The 19,871-nt window shown below is 58.5% G+C and overlaps 2 protein-coding genes across 5 annotated transcripts in view; one reads left to right on the top strand and one right to left on the bottom strand.

The window, feature by feature from the left end:
- Window positions 1-17,537, top strand: part of EPHX1 (epoxide hydrolase 1) — a 34,089-nt gene extending 16,552 nt beyond the window's left edge. For both annotated transcript variants that reach the window (XM_080651191.1, XM_080651190.1), the window contains exons 2-9: window positions 6,203-6,390; window positions 9,274-9,454; window positions 11,797-12,024; window positions 12,477-12,606; window positions 13,091-13,299; window positions 15,015-15,123; window positions 16,596-16,721; window positions 17,089-17,537. In XM_080651191.1, the coding sequence (XP_080507317.1) occupies window positions 6,208-6,390; window positions 9,274-9,454; window positions 11,797-12,024; window positions 12,477-12,606; window positions 13,091-13,299; window positions 15,015-15,123; window positions 16,596-16,721; window positions 17,089-17,290 (1,368 nt within the window). In that variant the 5' untranslated portion in view covers window positions 6,203-6,207 and the 3' untranslated portion in view covers window positions 17,291-17,537. The remainder of the gene's footprint in view (window positions 1-6,202; window positions 6,391-9,273; window positions 9,455-11,796; window positions 12,025-12,476; window positions 12,607-13,090; window positions 13,300-15,014; window positions 15,124-16,595; window positions 16,722-17,088) is intronic.
- The window catches only part of TMEM63A (transmembrane protein 63A), a 52,279-nt gene continuing 36,027 nt past the window's right edge, over window positions 3,620-19,871 (bottom strand). Inside the window, exons 23-25 of one of the 3 annotated variants that reach the window (XM_080651189.1) lie at window positions 19,794-19,856; window positions 18,752-18,967; window positions 3,620-3,700 (exon numbers count right to left, since the gene is read on the bottom strand). In XM_080651189.1, the coding sequence (XP_080507315.1) occupies window positions 18,800-18,967; window positions 19,794-19,856 (231 nt within the window). In that variant the 3' untranslated portion in view covers window positions 3,620-3,700; window positions 18,752-18,799. Of the gene's footprint in view, window positions 3,701-17,507; window positions 18,968-19,793; window positions 19,857-19,871 lie in introns of those variants that run through there. The other 2 variants (XM_080651188.1, XM_080651187.1) reach the window with 2 other exon arrangements.

Below are 19,871 nucleotides of genomic sequence, written 5' to 3'. Positions count from 1 at the left end.
CGGGTGTTTTCAACCTTGCATTTTTGCTCCAAGCGTAACAGAAATATTATGTTCCGATTATGAAACTTATATGCCTCTTAACAGTGCCAGAGAACAAAGCACCTACTCTCTTTGGCCTCCTATATTTAAAACCTCCCCAGAAAGACAAAAGTAAACTAATAAATCGCTTCACTCGTATTGCTTGTCACTTTCAAACAGTTTACAGTGCGTCTGCCTCCTGAGGGTCATGGTCGTCACATTCCTCAACCAGCTTTTTCCACTTAAACTCATGCCTAATTTTTCCCCACATTTCATAACTGCGTGTCCAGAACTTGACCTCACTACAGAACTGGGGGGGATTAAACTGTATTTGATCTCATTTCTTATCTGAGTAGCCAGTTATTGTTCATCAGGTTTCCCTCTTAAGTTTAGCTTCTTATAACTAAACTAGAGGCCCGGTGCACGAAATTCGTGCAAGAGTAGGCCTTCCTTTCCCCGGCTTCTCTCTGGCACCCAGGACCTGGGCTTCCCTCCAGCTGCTGGCAGGCACCCAGGCCCCCAGCTTCCCTTGCAGCCCTGGCTTCATCAGGAAGGATGTCTGGCCTAATGAGCATATTACACTTTTATTATTATAGATGACCACTGTCCTCCAGTTAGTGTTTTAAAAAAAATTAGGCCACTTTACAACAAAAACTACACTTTCCTTACTAGGTTAGCTCATCGTTCAGAAAGAGTATTGTGATTCCAAGAAAAAAAAAGCTTTCATTCACAAAGGCTTCCCTTCCCTCGTCCCCCTACCCCGTCAGCAAAGTATGTTGTCAGAAATCCGGAAAAGTGCACGAAAAACAACAATTCATTGGATAACGTGTGTTTCTGGGAGTTCAGCTCTGATGGCACGGGCTGGCATCACCAAGCAGGCACTCCCATTTTGTACCGTGTCACTGCGGAATTTTTCACCGTGCCTCCTAAATGGTGCGACTGTCTCTTGAAGTGATGAGAGCATTTCCTACACCAGCAGGGGCTGACCACGCAGGAGAGGTGAGAATAGCTCTCCTCGGGAACGTGGAGGTGTAGCAAACGGGATTCTGCCCCCGGATGCTGCGAATGTAATTTCTCTGGGCAGACAGAAAACGAGACCTGAGCCGACCCCCGGGGACGTGGCTGGCAAAAGGCTGGTAGGCAACGATGTACACACTCCTAGGTCTGGACCCAACCAAAGTATCCCCGTATGTTTACCCAGAGTCACAAGGTGGGATGTCCATTGCAGCAACGAGTCTGCCTGCTGTCCTTCCTCCCAGTCAGTCCTTGGGGAGGAAGGAGAGCGGACCCCAGGTGTCCACGCCATGCACTTCCTTACGTCCAGCCTACAAACGCACACAGACCGTGACGGGGCTCCGGGGCGTGGACTGCGTAATCTAATAGGGACAGAGTCCCTCTGGGGTCTCCCCCGGCACAGAGCGATCCCGCACAGCAATAGGGGATTTGGTGGAACACCTGCTCTGAACCAGGCAATCTTCACAAACAGCCCGAGAGGTTGCATTATTATCCCCATTTTACAGACAAGATCATAGAGGCTCACACCAAGACACCTCATAATTAAAATGACAAAGGTTAAAGACAAAGGAAGAATTTAAAAGCAGCAAGAGAAAGACAGTTATCTACACGGGAGTTATCTACGGTCAGCTGATTTCTCAAGAGAAACATTTCAGGCCAGAAGGGATTAGCACGAAATATTCCAAGTGATGGAAAGCGAGGACCTTCAACCAAGATGACTCTCCCCAGCAAGGCTATCATTTAAAATTGAAGGAGAAATAAAGAGCTTCCCAAACAAGAAAAAGCCAAAGGAGTTTGTTACCGCCGAACCAGCATTATAAGAAATGTTAAAGGGCCTGGAATAAAAGAAGAAGGAAGGAGGAAGAGTGAAGAGGAGGAGGAGGAGAAGATGGAGGAGAAGCAGCAGCAGGAGGAAATAGTTAAAAGAATAAAATGGCAATACGTATGTACCTACCAATCATCACTTTAAATGTAAATGGATTAAATGCTCCAATCAAATAACATAAGGGAACTGAATGGATAAGAAAACAAGACCCATGTATACTGAGTGGCCAGATTATTATGATCTCTGAACGCATAATAATCTGGCCACTGAGAGAGAGAGTGTGTGTGTGTGTGTGTGTGTGTATACATATATGTATATTAGAGGCCCGGTGCATGAATTCATGCATGGGTGGGGTCCAGCCAGCCTGGCCAGGGGGAGGGGACATGGGCAGTTGGCCGGCCTGCCTGCTGGTCGAACTCCTGGTCGAGGGGACAATTCGCATATTAGCCTTTTATTATATAGGATATACACTGAGTGGCCAGATTATGATGTGTTCAGAGATCATCATCATCTGGCCACTTAGTGTGTATGCTGTCTACAAGAGACCCACCTCCGAAAGACACACACAGACTAGAAGTGAAGGGATAGAAAAGGCTACTTCACACAAATGGAAAGTTTTTAAAAAGCTGGGTAGTAATACTTGTATCAGACAAAATGGACTTTAAAACAGAGGCTATGCGCGGAGAAAACGGACATTGGATTTGCACTGGGGTGCAGGAAGGGGGAGGGAAGTTCCATTTCCGTACACTGTGGAGTAGTATTTCAAGAAACAGCCCCCAGGGGCCCACTGCTCAGTTTAGAGGGGCAGCTCCTGGCAGGAGCAAGCCTCAGGGCCTTGCAAGCCCCCCCAGGGCCCTGTGGGGAGTAGAGAGCACATGGGGTGGGTTTCCTAGCAAGCTCCTCCCTGCCTTGGGGTTGGGTGGGAGAGGGCAGGAGTACTAGGTAATTCACACACCATGGTAACGCCTGCTTTGTAATCTGTGGTCAGTGGCTCTACAGCACCACCCCTGAGCTAAATATCAATATTCTTATTATCTTAATTAGGACTCAAGAGAGGGGCTTTAAATGTTCTCCTTGGGAGGTGGGGGGGGGGTGTAGAAGAGACTCTAGGGGGGATATATGGTGATGGAAGGACTTGACTTGGGTGAACATACACTACAATATATAGGTGGTGTAGTATACATTGTACACCTAAAACCTACATAACCTTATTAACCAGTGTCACCCCAATAAATTCAATTTTTTTAAAAAAAGAAACACTAACATGAAAAACAATCTCCTTGAATCTGTTACGTTGCCTGGACGGTGCTGGAGTGGGCCATCGTTACTCCCCTCGTCCCAGATTTCCTGCGTTTATTGATTTATTTTTTAACATATATTCTGACTGAGGTCAGAGAGGAAGGGAGAGGGAGATAGAAACATCGATGATGAGAGAGAATCATCGATCGGCAGCCTCCTGCACGCCCCCCCATCAGAGGTCAAGCCCGCAACCCGGGCATGTGCCCTGACCGGGAATCGAACCGTGACCTCCTGGTTCCTAGGTCGGCGCTCAACCACTGAGCCACACCGGCCGGGCTGGATATCCTGTGTCCTCACATTCTCTCTGGGCCTGGGGTTCCATTTGCTGCCTGAAGACGAGGGGAGAGAACCACCCCGCACACACTTCCCATCAGCTGAGGCGGCAGGACCGTGCCATGGTCAGAAGACCTCGGCAAGTGAGGCCAGCCCTACCTCCCGGCGGCGCGGAGCTCCACGGCTGAGCGTCCCTGCTGCTTCCCGAGGAGGTGGTCAGAGGTCAGGGCGGCGGCTCCCACGTGGACAGGGGGCCGCGCTGGGATCCTCCTGCCCAGAAAGAGAAAGTTGGTCACTAATCCCACAGGGAAGTGGCAGTGGTCGCCCGTCTCTGTGCTGATTTCAGGCCAGGAGGGTGGCTTGCCAAGCTCACCGCAGACGCTGAAGAAGTGGACCCTTCTAGATTGTTCCTTATGATTCCAGCCCCCTTGACAACCCTGTGCAAAATGTGCCTCACTGGCTTCCACAATGGGGGCTGCACCAGTATTGGCGGAGTGCCTCGCCGTGCCAGGGAGTGTGCTGGGCCCTGGGGGCAGGGCAGCGGCCAGGACAGACAAGCTCCAAGGTCGTGGTGCCGCCGCCTCCCCGGGGAACCGCGTCCGCCTGCTCCTGTTGGCGGGGCAGCTCGGCTCGCTGCCTTCCGTCCCCTCCCGCGCGCTCCCCGCAGTGCCTGAGCCCCACCCAGCCTGCAGCTACCAGGAAGGCTAGCGCTGGCCCCGCTCGGAGGATTTCCCGGCCCTGGCCTGTGTGGCTCAGTGGATAGAGCATCGGCTTGTGGACCGAAAGGTCCCGGGTTTGATTCCGGTCCAGGGCACATGCCAAGGTTGCAGGCTCCATCCCCAGTGTGGGGTGTGCAGGAGGCAGCCGATCCATGATTCTCTCTCATCATGGATGTCTCTCTCCCCCTCTCCCTTCCTCTCTGAAATCAGTAAAAATATATATATATATTTTAAAAAGGTAGCATTTCCTGGCAGGGACAGAGGGTCTCTGTAGAAATGGAAGGAGCTGTTGCAAGTTGTCTTTTCTGAATTCCTTGAAACAGGAGGGACTCCTCCCCCGCTGTCCCTCGCCTTGTTTAATCCCAGCTGACACACAGGCCCGGCACTGCTGCGGGTGGAGTTGAAGGATGAAAGCCGTGGCCCATCTGCGGGGGGGGGGGGGGGGGTGGGGGCGGGGGGGGGACGCTGACACACCTCCGACCACATCCTGCGCTCTGGTGCGGCTGAGACTTTCCTAGCGTGAAGGGAAAGAGGCCCTGAGCCCCTTCAGAGCTTCTCAGCCGAAAGGGGGAGATGGCCGTTTAATGGGGGGCGCGCTGGGTACGGGTCCCAGCAAAAATGCTCCGCCGAGCGGATTCTCGGAAGTACGCCCGCGGCCTGAGAGATGGGGTTGGCGAGCTGTCGCAGTGATCAAACTGTGGGTGGCCAAGGGCTGTGGTTCAGAGGAGGGCGCTGGGCATGGGGGGCTGGGTCTGAGTGGCATGGGGACTTGGTGATGGGTGGGCGAGAGGGGAGAATCAGAGGGTTCCAGGGACTGAGTATGGGAACTAGGAGGTCAGCAGGGTCACGGTTGGAAACAGGGCCCTGGATTTGGTGCAGGAAGCCGGGGGAGCCAACCCCAGGGGTTCCCCACCAAGAAGTCCCATTTCTGTACCACTGTTTCCGGAACAGCCCCCAGGGGCCCAATGCTCAGATTAGAGGGGCAGCTCTTGGCAGGAGCAAACCTTGGGGCCTCAGCAAGCGCCCGCCCCACCCCCCCCCCAGGGTCCTGTGGGGACTAGAGGGCACCTAGGCTGGGTCTCCTAGCAGGTCCGCACCCCCCACCCCCGGGTCCTGTGGGGAATAGAGGGCACCTAGGCTGGGTCTCCTAGCAGGTCCCCGCCCCCCCCCCCCCCCAGGGTCCTGTGGGGAATAGAGGGCACCTAGGCTGGGTGTCCTAGCAGGTCCGCACCCCCCACCCCCGGGTCCTGTGGGGAATAGAGGGCACCTAGGCTGGGTCTCCTAGCAGGTCCCCCCCCCAGGGTCCTGTGGGGAATAGAGGGCACCTAGGCTGGGTCTCCTAGCAGTTCCCCGCGCCCCCCCCCCAGGGTCCTGTGGGGAATAGAGGGCACCTAGGCTGGGTCTCCTAGCAGGTCCCCCCCCGAGGGTCCTGTGGGGAATAGAGGGCACCTAGGCTGGGTCTCCTAGCAGGTCCGCACCCCCCCCCCCAGGGTCCTGTGGGGACTAGAGGGCACCTAGGCTGGGTCTCCTAGCAGGTCCCCGCGCCCCCCCCCCCCAGGGTCCTGTGGGGAATAGAGGGCACCTAGGCTGGGTCTCCTAGCAGGTCCCCCCCCGAGGGTCCTGTGGGGAATAGAGGGCACCTAGGCTGGGTCTCCTAGCAGGTCCCCGCGCCCCCCCCCCCCCCCAGGGTCCTGTGGGGAATAGAGGGCACCTAGGCTGGGTCTCCTAGCAGGTCCCCGCGCCCCCCCCCCCCCAGGGTCCTGTGGGGAATAGAGGGCACCTAGGCTGGGTCTCCTAGCAGGTCCGCACCCCCCCCCCCAGGGTCCTGTGGGGAATAGAGGGCACCTAGGCTGGGTCTCCTAGCAGGTCCCCCCTCCCCCAGGGTCCTGTGGGGACTAGAGGGCACCTAGGCTGGGTCTCCTAGCAGGTCCCCACGTGTCCCCCACCCCCACCCCCAGCATGGGCTTGGGTGGGAGAGGTCAGGAGGCCCACCAGGGCTCAGGGCCGGGCCGGTGGTCTCGGGGGCTGACGGCCTTCCCCTCCCCCCCCACAGGCGTCATGTGGCTAGAAGTTCTCCTCGCCTTGGTGCTGGGCCTCGTCATCTACTGGTTCACCTCCCGGGACAAGGAGGACACACTGCCTCTTGGAGATGGATGGTGGGGGCCCGGGGCCAGGCCCACTGCCCCGGAGGATGAGAGCATCCGCCCTTTCAAGGTGGAAACGTCGGACGAGGAGATCAACGTAAGGCCCCTCTTTCCGGGCAGGGCTGAGCAGAGGGAGGCAGGAAGGCCCCCCAAACCCTCCCGTTTCCCTGAGACTGGGGAGGGGGCCGGGGGGCGGGGGAAAGGGCCGCTCCTCACCAGTGCCCGGGTGGGAGAGGGGGTGCCCGCTGGGCCCAGTTTCCTGTCTCACCTCCTTTGTGGCCCATCTGGAACCTGGGAGGAGCTTATAGGAGAAAGCGAGCGGGTTGTCGGGTTGTCGTCAGGCCCTGGGCAGAGAGCAGGCCTCGGTGACATCAAATGCTGAAGCACAGAGAACCTGCTGCGGGGCCAGCGCTGGTTAAGCACCTACTGTGTGCCGGCCACTCACGGTCCGTTCAGTCCCTGCAGCCCTCCCGCGGGGTGAGGTCTTTGTTCTCAGCGCACAGCTGCAGAAACCGAAGCTCAGAGAGGGAAAGCAGTTCATCCCAGGTGACGGCGATCGCGTGCAGCATTCGGCCCGGGATCTGCCCACAGCTGGGAAGCCTCGTGCGCCTCCGCACAGGGCCCGAGGCAGCAAGGACGTGGCCAGCCGGGTGGGCTGATCCGAGAGGCTGGCCCCAGCAGCCCCACGAGGGTGGGTGGGGCCTGGGATGTCCCACCCATTTTTGCTTTCCTTCTGTGGGTCTGGGAGCACCTACTGTGTGCAGGCGCTATGCTGGGTGCTTGGAAGACAGAGAGATTCTTCCCTCACCTAGCTCAGAGTCCAGTCGTTGAGGAAAGAAATGCGCAGGGAGAAAAGTTAACTAAAATTAGGTTAAAAGGGATAAATGCCGTCAGACGTGCCGAGAAAAACGCCACGAGGTGTGAGAAAGGAGGGCTTGTGGAGAAGCGGAAACTGGGCCGCCCCGGGAGAAAGCAGCTGCAGCTCCTCGCAGCACCTGATAGGCCTCGCTGTTTAGGACGGAAGCCGAGCCCTGAGGATAGGTCCGGTAGTGGGTTCTCAGACTCGGAGCCTAACTTTCCAGAATCTGTTTGGGGGTGACTCCGATGCTTGGAGGGGGACACTCCGGGAAGACTCCATCAGCTCAACTAACTTCCCCCAGCCGGGGCTGGTGTCTTGGTCCGACGTACGCCCATCAGACTTGAGCTCTCTCTCTCTTTTTTTTTATTTTAATATATTTTATTGATTTTTTACAGAGAGGAAGGGAGAGGGATAGAGAGTTAGAAACATCGATGAGAGAGAAACATCGATTAGCTGCCTCCTGCACACCTCCCACTGGGGACATGCCCGCAACCAAGGTACATGCCCTTGACCGGAATCGAACCTGGGACCCTTGAGTCCGCAGGCCGACGCTCTATCCACTGAGCCAAACCGGTGAGGGCTTGAGCTCTCTTTTATCCCTACTCAGTTTATTAATTATTCGGTGCTGTATATCGGAGTGGGTGAACCACAGCTCCTGGGACAAACCCTCCTGACACCTGATTTTATACAGCCCCCATGCTAAGAATAGTTTTCATCTTTTTTTAAAGATGCTGTTTCTCATTTTATTTTTTTTAAATATATTTTATTGATTTCAGAGAGGAAGGGAGATGGAGAGAGAGAAAGAACCATCCATGATGGGAGAGAATCATGGATCAGCTGCCTCCTGCACGCTCCACACTGGGGATCGAGTCCACAACCCGGGCATGTGCCCTGACCGGGACTCGAACCGTGACCTCCTGGTTCATGGGTCGACATTCAACCACTGAGCCACACCGGCCAGGCAGTGTTTATATCTTTAAATGGTTGAAAAAAATCAACAGAAGGTTTCAGGACGTGAAAATTATATGACATTCAGGTTCAGGTCCATAAACAGTTTTGCTGGGACACAGCCACACCCACCCCTCCACGTACCATCGTACATGGTGCTTTGAGGACAGAATGGAGGAGTGGCAGGTAAAAGTTTAAAATACTGGCTACCTGGCCCTGTACCGAAAAGGTTTGCCAGCTCCTGCACGTGGAAGTCTAGATCAACTAAAGGTGCATATTGTTCATACATTTAAAAACTGAAAGATGAGAAATAAACCTGAAGTCAAAAGCAAGGAACATGGGCCCTCGCCGGTGTGGCTCAGTGGTTGAGTGTCAACCCATGAACCAAGAGGTCACCGGTTCAGTTCCTGGTCAGGGCATAGCTCTCTATCCCTCTCCCTTCCTCTCGCTCTAAAAAAAATCAATAAAAACATATATATTTTAGCCCTGACTGGTTTTGCTTAGTGAATAGAGCATTGGCCTGTGGACTTAAAGGTCCTGGGTTCGATTCCGGTCAAGGGCACATGACCAGGTTGCGGGCTTGACCCCCAGGAGGAGGTGTGCAGGAGGCAGCCGATCCATGATTCTCTCTCATCATTGATATTTCTCTCTCCCTCTCTTTTCCTCTCTAAAGTCAATAAAAATATATATATATTTAAATATATATTTTAAAAAGTAAAGAACATGAGCCCTGGCCAGTTTGGCTCAGCGGATAGAGCGTCAGCCTATGGACTGAAGGGTCCCAGGTTTGATTCCCGGTCAGGGCACATGCCCAGGTTGTGGGCTCGATCCCCATTGTGGGGCGTGCAGGAGGCAGCCGATCCATGATTCTCTCTCATCGTTGGTGTTTCTATCTCTCTCTCCCTCTCCCTTTCTCTCTGAAATCAATAAAAATATATTTTAAAAAAATAAGTAAAGAACATGAGCTTTAGGAACAGCCACTGCGATGGGAAACACAGAGGTGTCTTCTGGGTTACCCGGACACCCCAGAGCGAAAGGCCAGGCCAGTGGCCTCCGCACCCGCTGGCTTTGCCTCTGCGGGAGCGCAGGGTGTGCTCTGTCCTCCGGAAACACACCTCTTCTGTGCTCTGCCCACCCACCCCTCTCTCCTTGGGGTCCTGCCCTCTGCTCCAGGATTTGTACCGAAGGATCGAGAAGGTCCGTTTAACCCCGCCGCTGGAGGACAGCCGCTTCCACTACGGTTTCAACGCCAACTACCTGAAGAAAGTCCTCTCCTACTGGCGGGACGGATTCGACTGGAGGAAGCAGGTGGCCGTTCTCAACAGATACCCGCACTTCAAGACCAAGATCGAAGGTATGTTTCCAGCACGCCAGCGGGTGCGGGGCTGCCGTCACGGGCATGGCCTTCGCACACGCCGGACGTGACTCAGACAAGGCTGGGGAGACCCAGGCCCCAGGGATTGGCCATTGAGATGTTATTTAAACGTTATCACAAGACGCAGACATCATACAGAATCCCAACAAATGCAACATTTGGAGCCCAGGTTCCCACGCTGTCTGCCCAGCCCCCACGATGCTGAGCTGGCCACCTCCCGTCGTCCCTGGCCCCCCAGCCTGGGGCTGGTCCAAGGCCTCCCTCCTCCCCCTCTGTACGCTGCTGTCCTCCCTCATGTTCCCATCTCCTCAAGGTCCTCCCAGCCCTGCACTGACCTCTGTGCTCCAGGCTGCTCAAGGCTCAGCCCCCACCCCAGTGTTCTGTCCTCATCTCTGCTGACCTCACCATTTCATCCTCCTTGGTCTGTGGTGAGCCTCTGGCTCTAGCCCCCAGCCTGGGCCTCCCGCCACCGACCGGCCTCTACAGAGGCCTCAGAGCGATGGACGGAGTCACAGGGAGGTGGGTTGGGGCCTGGACGCAGCTGGCTCTCCAGATTCCCAGCCCGTCCCAGTTCAGGCCCGAGGCCGTGACCTCGCCCCACACCCTCCCCTCACCACCCACCAGGCCCAGAGCTGAGCCCAGCTCGGCTCCTCACCCAGCAGCCTGGGCCTGGAGCCGCCTGCGGGCACCACCGGCTGATAGAGAAACCAGGAGAACATGCCCTCCTCACAGGAGGCAATTCTGAAAATTCAAATAGTTAAAATTCAAAAAGTACAGAAGGATACGCAGTGAAAATGAATGGCCCCCAGCCCCCAGCCCCCAGCCCAGGGACATCCGCTTCCAGGGAGAGCTGTGTACATGCCAGCACGTATGTCTATATGGGTTTTGTGCTTTTTTTCCTAATTTTATCCCCAAATGACAATGCGATCAAACTTGAATTAAAAATAACTCCCATCCTGCAATGTGCCTCAAAGGAGGCAAGATTCCCAACTGAAATAAACCGGAGGAGGGGGGTAACTTGAGCAGCAGAGAAGGGTGCCAGGATATATTGCTCAGTGAAAAAAAAAAAAATAAGGTTCCAAAATAGAATGTGTGTAGGGTTCTGTTTGGAGTAAAGGGAGGGATGTTCTCTAAGCATTTTTTTAAAATATATTTTTATTGATTTCAGAAAGGAAGGCAGTGAGAGAGCGAGAGAGAGAGAGAGAGAGAGAGAGTGAGAGAGAGAGAGAAACATCAATGATGAGAGAGAATCATTGGTTGGCTGCCTCTTGCATGCCCCCTACTGGGGATTGAGCCCGAAATACGGGCAGGTGCCCTTGACCGGAATCAAACCCAGGACCCTTCAGTCCGCAGGCCAACGCTCTATCCACTGAGCCAACCAGCTAGGGCTCTAAGCATTTTTTAAAAGTCTGAACGGTCACAGCCAAGAGGAGCCTAAGGAGAATGGGATGTGCCGGGGCGGGGTCTGGGAACTTAGGAAATCTGAGCGGTTCTGTTGTACGAGCAACATGCCAATATCAGCCTTACAAAGGGAGGGACCCCTGCCATATGCCACAACACGAATGAACCTCGAGGGCATGATGGGAAGCAAAGAAGCCAGTCACGGGAAGGCCAAACATTGCCTGCGTCCATTCACAGGAGGGGTTAAAAGGTCAGGCTCACAGGAGCCCGGAGGAGAACAGTGGTTGCCAGGGGCTGGGAGGTGGGGGAATGGGGAGTTGCTAATTTAAGAGATATAAGGTGTCAGTTATGCAGGGTGACTCCGCTGTACAACACCGAGTCAGATAATCATCTTAGACCAGCCTTGGGCAAACTACGGCCCGCGGGCCGGATCCGGCTGTTCTATCCGGTTCTCTTGCTCTCCCCTCCGCTCCTTTACTTTGAATTTATATTAGTTCACACAAACACTCCATCCATGCTTTTGTTCCGGCCCTCCGGTCCAGTTTAAGGACCCATTGTGGCCCTCGAGTCAAAAAGTTTGCCCACCCCTGGGCTAAGATACATGGGGCATTCCCCCCTGATACTTAAGCTATTAAACAAGTGTTCAGTGAGCCTTGCCATGAGCCAGGACCTGTTCTGGGAAATAACAGTGCGTGAGCACCCAGCCCTGGCCCCGACCCCGACCGGGCACTGGGGCCTCACGGAGATCCCCTTCTCACAGGAAGGCCGTGGAGTGTAAGCGCTCGGCCAGTGCTGGTGGTGCCTGCTGTTCCCACTGTGATCTGTACCCCGGGGTGGGGAGCTGAGGTGGCAGAACCCGCTGGCTGAGCTCCCCAGCTGCAGGGCCCTCCCCCCGTGACTGTGGTCTGCCCCACCCCCAGGGCTGGACATCCACTTCATCCACGTGAAGCCCCCACAGCTGCCCCCCGGCCGCACCGCCAAGCCCTTGCTGATGGTACACGGCTGGCCCGGCTGCTTCTACGAGTTTTACAACATCATCCCGTTCCTGACTGACCCCAAGAGCCACGGCCTGAGCGACGAGCACGTGTTCGAAGTCATCTGCCCTTCCATTCCCGGCTACGGCTTCTCAGAGGCGTCCTCCAAGAAGGGTAGGGGCTGCTGGGGCCCGTGGGCCGCCCTCCTCCCGGGGGGCCAGGCTTTCCCACCAGCTCTCCTGGGAGGAGGGGGCAGGGAGCCAGCCGGGAAGCTTCCTCCTGAGCGGGAGAGGGGGGCGGGGCACGGAGGGTGGAGGGCACTGCCATTAGGGGAGGGCCCAGGCCTCTTCTCAGGGTCTCAGAAGTATGGTGGGCCCGGCCGGCCGGCGTGGCTCAGGGGTTGAGCGTTGACCTAGGAACCAGGAGGTCACGGTTCGATTCCGGTCAGGGCACGTGCCCAGGTTGCGGGCTTGATCCCCAGTGCGGTTTGGGCCCCAGGATTCCTGCCCTCCTCCTGAGCTGCTCTTGGCTAGCCTGGGGCCAGGAGTGAGGAATTTCACAGGACATGGGGGTGACGGTTCCATGACGCTGTCATACCCCCCCACCCCCCCACCCCCCACAACCAGGCTTGAATTCCGTGGCCACCGCCAGGATCTTCTATAAGCTGATGCTGCGGCTGGGCTTCCAGGAGTTCTATGCTCAAGGTGGGGACTGGGGGTCCCTGATCTGCACCAACATCGCCCAGCTGGTGCCCAGGTGAGGGTCCTTCGGGTGTGTGTGTGCATGCGTGTGTGGGCACAGCACCTACCAGCCGGCCGTCTGTGCAGCCGGCAGGGTGGCTCATACTGCCCCCCGCCCACCCCCGGGACAAGTGGAGCCTTGGAGGGTGCTGGGATGCTGAGCCCAGGGGAGGGGGGTTCCCTGGCGTCCAGCTGCACCCAGGTACTGGGGACACCGTCCGACCAGGGTTGGTGACGCTGGGCCAGATGCCCAGGCAGAGAGGCCCACTTGGACGAGGGCCAGGTCAGGGACTAGACCTTCTGATGGACCAAATACCTAAGCAGAACTTTCTAGAAACTCTATTTTCTCGCCAACCTGCCCCTCCGCCTCCGATGGCCACCCCAGGGGGCGGGTGCCGAAGGGGGCTGGCCCTGGCGTCCTCTCCCTCCTCTGCCTCTCCCCTCCCCGCTCCCCCCCCACACACACCCGCCGAGACTCACTGGCCCCTCTCCGCCCCCAGCCACGTGAAGGGCCTGCACTTGAACATGGCCTTCGTGGTGAGGAACTTCCACACCCTGACCCTGTTCCTGGGGCCGCGTTTCCGGAAGCTCTTCGGCTACACCGAGCGGGACATGGAGCTCATGTACCCCTTGAAGGAGAAGGTGTTCTACAGCCTCGTCAGGGAGAGCGGCTACATGCACATCCAGTGCACCAAGCCGGACACCGTGGGTGCGTGCCCGAGGGGCGCCAAGGGGGGCCTTGGACGCACGGGGCAAGGGGAGGCGGTTTACATCCGTTCCATCCGGGAGGGCTCCCAACCAGGGGACCCCCAGCGCCCCCAGGGGCCCAGCTCCCAGGTGACAGCCTCTTTGAGGAACTCTGAGCTCTTCTGACCCTTAAACGGCAGTTTCCCATAGAAGTGAGTTGATGGGTCGCCATCCATCTCCCTAACATTCCCGTTTAGCCGATGTCATATTCCTGGTGGCTTTGACTCCTGAGCCCTCCACCCCTGAGGGAGGGAGAGCGGTGGGGGGTGAGAGGGTGGGGGAGAGGAAGCCGGGGGACGGGGGGCAGAGGAGGGCGTGCCCCAGGGCACAGAAGGGGGGGTCCCCATGACACCAGGGGAGGACCCAGCAACTGTTTCTGCCACCAGGATCCTGTTAAAGGATCATTAGAAAAAAGACGAAGAAATTCAGAAGATAAGGTCCTACACATGTACAATGAACACAGGTTATACATGTTTTCCTTAACTCGCCAGTTTATAAAGGAACCGGGAGAATGTAAAACGGCACAACGCACAGGCAGTTAGGAACCTGGCGTTAAGGGGCTAGTGGGCGCAGAGCATCGGAACCCACAGTAATCCTCATTTAAACCCCCATTTGCTTCCCTGTGAACGAGAATGGCTTGCGTGACCACCCGTCTTCTACAGTTTACAGCGCTCTAAACCAGCGCTAAGACCAGGGAAGAGGGGACCCCGGAGAGTCCCATAACCCTGGGAGCGTCGGCTAGGTGACTCCCCGAATCCCACTCAGAAAGCACCCATTTCAAAGTCCTTGATCGTTTCCGCTAAGCCGCTCGTGGAGATAACGGCCTCCTTCATAACCCGTTCTCCCCGTGACGATAGAAACGTGACCCACACTCGTTTGCAAAACATCGCGAAAAGCGCAAAACAGAAACGACCGTAGTCACCTCTCACCATCCTCCAACCCCACCCCCACTCCCCGCACCCCCGCCGCCCCAGCTCCCATTCCCAGCCCTCAGGCGAACTCGCTGACATTGCAGTTGATGAATTTTCACAAGTGGAACTCACCCATCCATGTAACATGACAGAAGGCGACCCACCAGCCAGCCAGATGCCCCACCCCCTCTTCCAGGCGGTCTCCCCACCTTCCCCCACCCCGCCCCCCAGGCTCAGGGCAACACCTCCTGACCTGGGACAGACAGACCGTTCTGCCTGTCTTGGTACTTTTTATATGAAGTGGAATTCTAGAGTTGGTGCCTCTTCTAAGTCTGGCTTCTTTGCTAAATGTTTCGTTTGGGGGACTCACCCGTGCGGGAGTCCCAGCCACGGGTCATGCCTGCCCAGCATTTCAGCTTGTGGGCGGATCAATATTTCCTTGTAACTGACCCCCCGTTTTGGACGTTTAGATGGCTGCTCATATTTGTACTCATCATAGCATATTTAAAAAAAACAACACACCCCCTTTTAAAAAACAGCATTCATATATTGGAGCTCACAAAACCCAGAGTCCTAGACCCTTCTGGCTGGGGTAAGGGTCCCCACAAGGCCGCAGGGAGGTGCTGCCCCTTCGATCAGACATGCGGACCCTGAGGCGAGGGTGAAGGAATGAGATGCAGGCGCACCCCGAGCGCCAGGGCACAGCTGGGCCCCACCACGGGCTCCCTGGGCCCGGCCTGAGTCCCTCGCGCACCTTCCCCTGCAGGCTGCGCCCTCAACGACTCCCCCGTGGGACTGGCTGCGTACATTCTAGAGAAGTTCTCCACCTGGACCAACTCCAACTTCCGGGACCTGGAGGACGGAGGCCTGGAGAGGTGAGAGAACGCGACCCCCTCCCCCCCGCCCCCGGTCCCAGCACCCCTTCCTCACCATCACCCTCCTCTCCATCCTCACTGCATGGGGCACCGAGCCCCGAGTCAGGGTCCAGCAGAGAAGGCCTGGGGGAGCAGCAGCTCCAGGGACCTGGGTTTCCTCACAGGCAGGAGGGCAGAGGCTGTGGGTGGCACTGGGTGAGGGTTGGGACCCTCTGAGGTGGCAGCTGGAATTCGAGAGCACGGGTTCATGTGCGGACTCAGGGGGTCCAGGTGGCAGGAGGCCACAGGGGAGGACACGGAAGGGGTGAGGGTCATGGAGGCTGGAGGGTACGGGGTACAGTGGGTGGTTATTCCAGGGGTGAAGGATGAAGCTGGTGGGGTGGGTGATGGGGTGGGGAGAGTAGTGGGGAAAAGTGGGGGCCCAGAAGGCACAGCCAGTGGGCACCAGTGGACAGGGGAGGCCATGGAGAGCTCAGGGGGGCCCTGGACGCAGGGTGGGGTGAGGGAGCCCAGCACCAGGGGAGGGAGGGGCTTTCTGGGGTCCACAGGCCACATGCTCCAACAGAGAGAGCCAAGTTCTGTCTCCTCCTGGAGGGGGGGGCCCTGCGGCCTGGGGGCCGGCCTGGTCTGCAGTCCCAGGCTGGAGAACAAAAGGGGTGTCTCACGCGGAGTGGGGGATCTGTGCAGGGCCCAGGGCTCCCTCCTGGGGTGACCCAAGTTTGGCAGGAGGCACGTGAGCAAGCTGGGGGCTGGTGAATAAAAATGCCCTAGGAACCCGGCTGGCGTGGCTCAGTGCTTGAGCGTCGACCTATGAACCAGGAGATCAGGGTTCGATTTGCAGTCAGGGCACACGCCCAGGTTGAGGGTTCCATCCCCAGTCGGGGGCGTGCAGGAGGCAGCCCATCAATGATTCTCTCTCATCATTGATGTCTCTCTCTCCCTCCCTCCCTTCCTCTCTAAAATTTAATAAAAATATATTTAACAACAAAATGCCCAGAACTGCTGGTTCTGCCCTCCTGCTCCTGGGGCCAGACTGAGCGGGTCCTGGCTCTGAGGGATACCTGGAGGTGGGGTCTGCCGAGGGCCTGGCAGGGGCACTGCCATCTGAGGATGGTGCGGGGCAGCCTGTAAGGGGACACAGGAGTGGGCCGCAGGCCCCTGGACCCCTGGTGGTGACCAGCTCAGCCACCTCCTGGGTGGAAACTCAGGGGGCGAGGCGGGGAGGGACGGGCTGACACCCCCTAGGAAGAGGGTGAGAACCAGCTAGCCAGACCCACACGTGGTGGGCACTCCGCATTCATCCCCTGCCATCGTGGTAGCCGGTGACGCTGGCCTGCCGGTGGCGTGGGGACCCCGCCCCCACCTTGCAGGGAGGCCTGAGGAAGGAAGCCGGGCGGGCACGGGGCCTGGCATTGCTCCAGCCGAGAGGGGCAGCTCCTGTCTGTGGAGCTGAGGGTGCCTCGCCTTCCCAGGAAGTTCTCCCTGGACAGCCTGCTGACCATCATCATGATCTACTGGACGACGGGCACCATCACCTCCTCCCAGCGCTTCTACAAGGAGAACATGGGGCACAGCTTCCTGAGCGACCGGCACCAGCAGTGAGCCCGCCTCTGGGGGGCCTCCCAGGCAGGGGGCAGGGGGAGGGCCTGGCCTGCGGGGCCCTGGGCGGGGTGTCCGGGCGCCCAGAGGGAGCCGGGGCTCCGGGGGCCAGGGTGTTGGGACGGCCGCGTCACCCTTTCCTAATCTCATCGGAGGACCCTGGGGGCAGCAAAGTGGGGGGGACAAGGTGGGGAGAGGCTGTCCCACCCCACTCCCCAGTCTGGGCAGCCCTTCCAGAAAAGAGGGTTCTTAGTGGATTGGAATCGAGGCGGGTGGCTTACGACACCCCGCGCCGCCGTGAGCCCCCTGCTGCGGGGACAGGCTGCCGCCGAGCCTGCCCCTCAGTGGGATCCCTGTCCCGACCAGGATGAAGGCCCACGTGCCCACGGGCTTCGCTGCCTTCCCGAGTGAGTTACTGCACGTCCCAGAGAAGTGGGTGAAGTTCAAGTACCCGAAGCTCGCCTCCTACTCCTACATGGCCCGGGGCGGCCACTTTGCCGCCTTCGAGGAGCCGGAGCTGCTGGCCCGGGACATCTGCAAGTTCGTGGGGCTGGTGGAGCGGCAGTGACCCTCAGGGCAGCGCCTGCCTGGGGGTGCTCCCTCGGGGACACCTGCCCTTTCCCTGCAAGGCCCCCCACCCCCAGCGCCCAGCGCCGGCTCCCCTCCGGGAGGCGGCCTCGACCCCACTTCTCCGAGGAATGGGTTTGCTTCGGCCCGCTGCCCACCCGGACCCCACGCGCACCGCCTCCTCGCACGGCCCCCACACACGTTCAGCAGCACCGCTTCGAGAATAAATCATTTTACTTCTAAGAGTGGCTGGGACCAAGGGACCTGCACGCGCCCGACCGCACTCGGGGCTCCCCTTCCAGCAGAGCTGGCAGGGCTGCAGCCTGGGCCCAGGAGGGGATGCCACCCTCTGGCCGGGAGGGAGGGCAGGACACCCTGCGGGGGCACCAGGACTCCGCTCCATCCCCTTCTCGTGCCTGGGCAGCTCAGAGCAGAGGCCGAGGGGCTGAGTGACGGGCGGGGGGGCGGGGGGAGGGCAGAGTCCACACAGGTGCCCCAGATCCCACCTGCCAACCTGGCCGGGCCCACCTCTGGGGATGGAGGCGGCCTCCCTGGCTCTGCCCACCACCTGCGCCCACCTGACTCTGGCGCCCCCTGGAGGCAGTAGGAAGGCAGTGTCTCCAGCAAGTGCCCCAAATTCACTCTCAGCCCTGGGATGGGGGTGGGGGGGGTGGGGAGGACTACCCATCCTTCCTGCCTTGGCCAAGCCCTGAACCCGGCCGACTTCCCCTCCCCTGCCACAGTCCTCCCTGGTCCCAGGAGGCCCTGAGCACGCCTCCCCGCCGCCCGCTAGGAGGGAGCAGACAGGAGGTGGGAGCACTGGCCCTGAGCGGCAGAAGGGCTGACCTCGCCATCTGGCTGAATGGGCACTTCCTTAGGGTTCACACAGTCCCTGGCTGCTGCGGTGACCCTGGCCCAGCCACAGCATCACTGGCAACATGATACAGAAACAGAGCCAGGGCGGGGCGCAGAGGTGTGGGCAGCTCCCCGCGCTCACTCCGGGGGCACTGCCCCCGTCTGACTACAGAGAGGGGCGTCCGGAAGGACCCTGGGCCACCTTCGGGACCTCAGCTCAGGCTCTTTGGTTATCTGTGGGGGGTACGTGTGCCCAGACAGGGGCGGTGGTGCGTGCTCAGAGCGAGGTCTTCCATTGCTCCCTTCAAGATAATGTGCTGGGACACCGTTCCAACACATGATCTTGCTACAAGGCACGGGGACATCATCCAGCAACAGAGCGGGACGCTGCAGAAGGGGATGGGCAATGAGCAGGACCCCAGACCCACCAGCAAGGGTCAGGGTTGCACCTGGTCCTGCCCCAAACCCCTCAGCCAAGGGCTGGAGCCCCTGCCCAGCTGGTTTCATGTATTCGGAGCAGCGGGGGGCGGGGCTTCAAAACGTGGACGGACGTCCTGGATTTGGTTGGGGTCCATGTCCAGCTACGTCTCCACCTGCGTCTCCTCACCTCGGGGCTCCGCGCCTGGCCCTGCCCAGCCCCGCAGCTCTCCGGCCCTCAGGCCTCCTGGTGGGCCGCCGCCACGCTGTCCGCAGGGCCCTGGGCCGGGCACTGCCCTGGGACGGTCCCGCTGATGTTGCGGACGGCCCCGTAGGTCTGCTGCAGCTGTGGGGACAGAGCTGTCCTCTCGGAGGCCATGCTGGTCAGAATCCGGGGCACGTAGGGCTGCCGACAAAGGAGGGCGTTAGTGCTCGGCGGGGGCGGGCATGAGACGCTGCACCCCGTTCCTCCTCCACCGTCCCCTCTCCTCCCAGCAGGAGGGGACGCAGTGCTCATGAGGGACAATAAAGAAACAACACCAAGCCCTGGCCGGTTTGGCTCGGTGGATAGAGCATCAGCCTGCAGACTGAAGGGTCCCGGGTTCGATTCCGGTCAAGGGCATGTACCTTGGTTGGAGCACATCCCCAGTAGGAGGTGTGCAGGAGGCAGCTGATCGATGTTTCTCTCTCATCGATGTTTCTAACTCTCTATCCCTCTCCCTCTCTATAAAAAAAAACAATAAAATATATATTAAAAAAAAAAAAAGAAAAGAAAAGAAAAGAAAAGGAGACCGTCTAGCCGGTGCCCGCATGCAGCAGGCGCCATGTTCACGTGCGGAACTCCACGGGGAGCCGGTCTGGGCAGCGTGGGGGACCCCCCCGGGCAGGTGCTGCTGGAACGCTGGTGATCAGCTTCACCAAACCCCAGGGCCGGCTCTCCAGGCATTAAATATGCAGAGAAGGAAAGTGGGCCGGAAGCCGACACCCGAGGGGATGGGCGTACGTCCTGGCAAAACGGACTCCCGTCTCATGGGGGATGCGGCTGCACGTACCCGAGTTAAAGCCCCAGAGGCACCTGGGACGCCTTCTCCAGTGACATGAATTCAGCCACCTGCCCGACGACCCGTGATCGAGGGGCTTCCTTTCTTAATGCAGTGATGGACGCGTGCCTCCCGGGCCCATGGGGCTGGGGCCCTGGCCGGGGCGGGGTCCGGGGGAGAGCCATGACTTACTGTGTACGGAGGGGGCACGTGGGCCAGGGCCTCGCTTCCTTTGTCGGCTGCCGACTCCTCTGTCTGCAGGAAACAGCA

Source organism: Plecotus auritus (genome assembly GCF_963455305.1).
Source record: "Plecotus auritus genome assembly, chromosome: 14".
NCBI lineage: Eukaryota > Metazoa > Chordata > Mammalia > Chiroptera > Vespertilionidae > Plecotus > Plecotus auritus.
The sequence above is the reverse complement of the archived record's forward strand: the minus strand, read 5'-3'. Positions and strand labels throughout refer to the sequence as shown.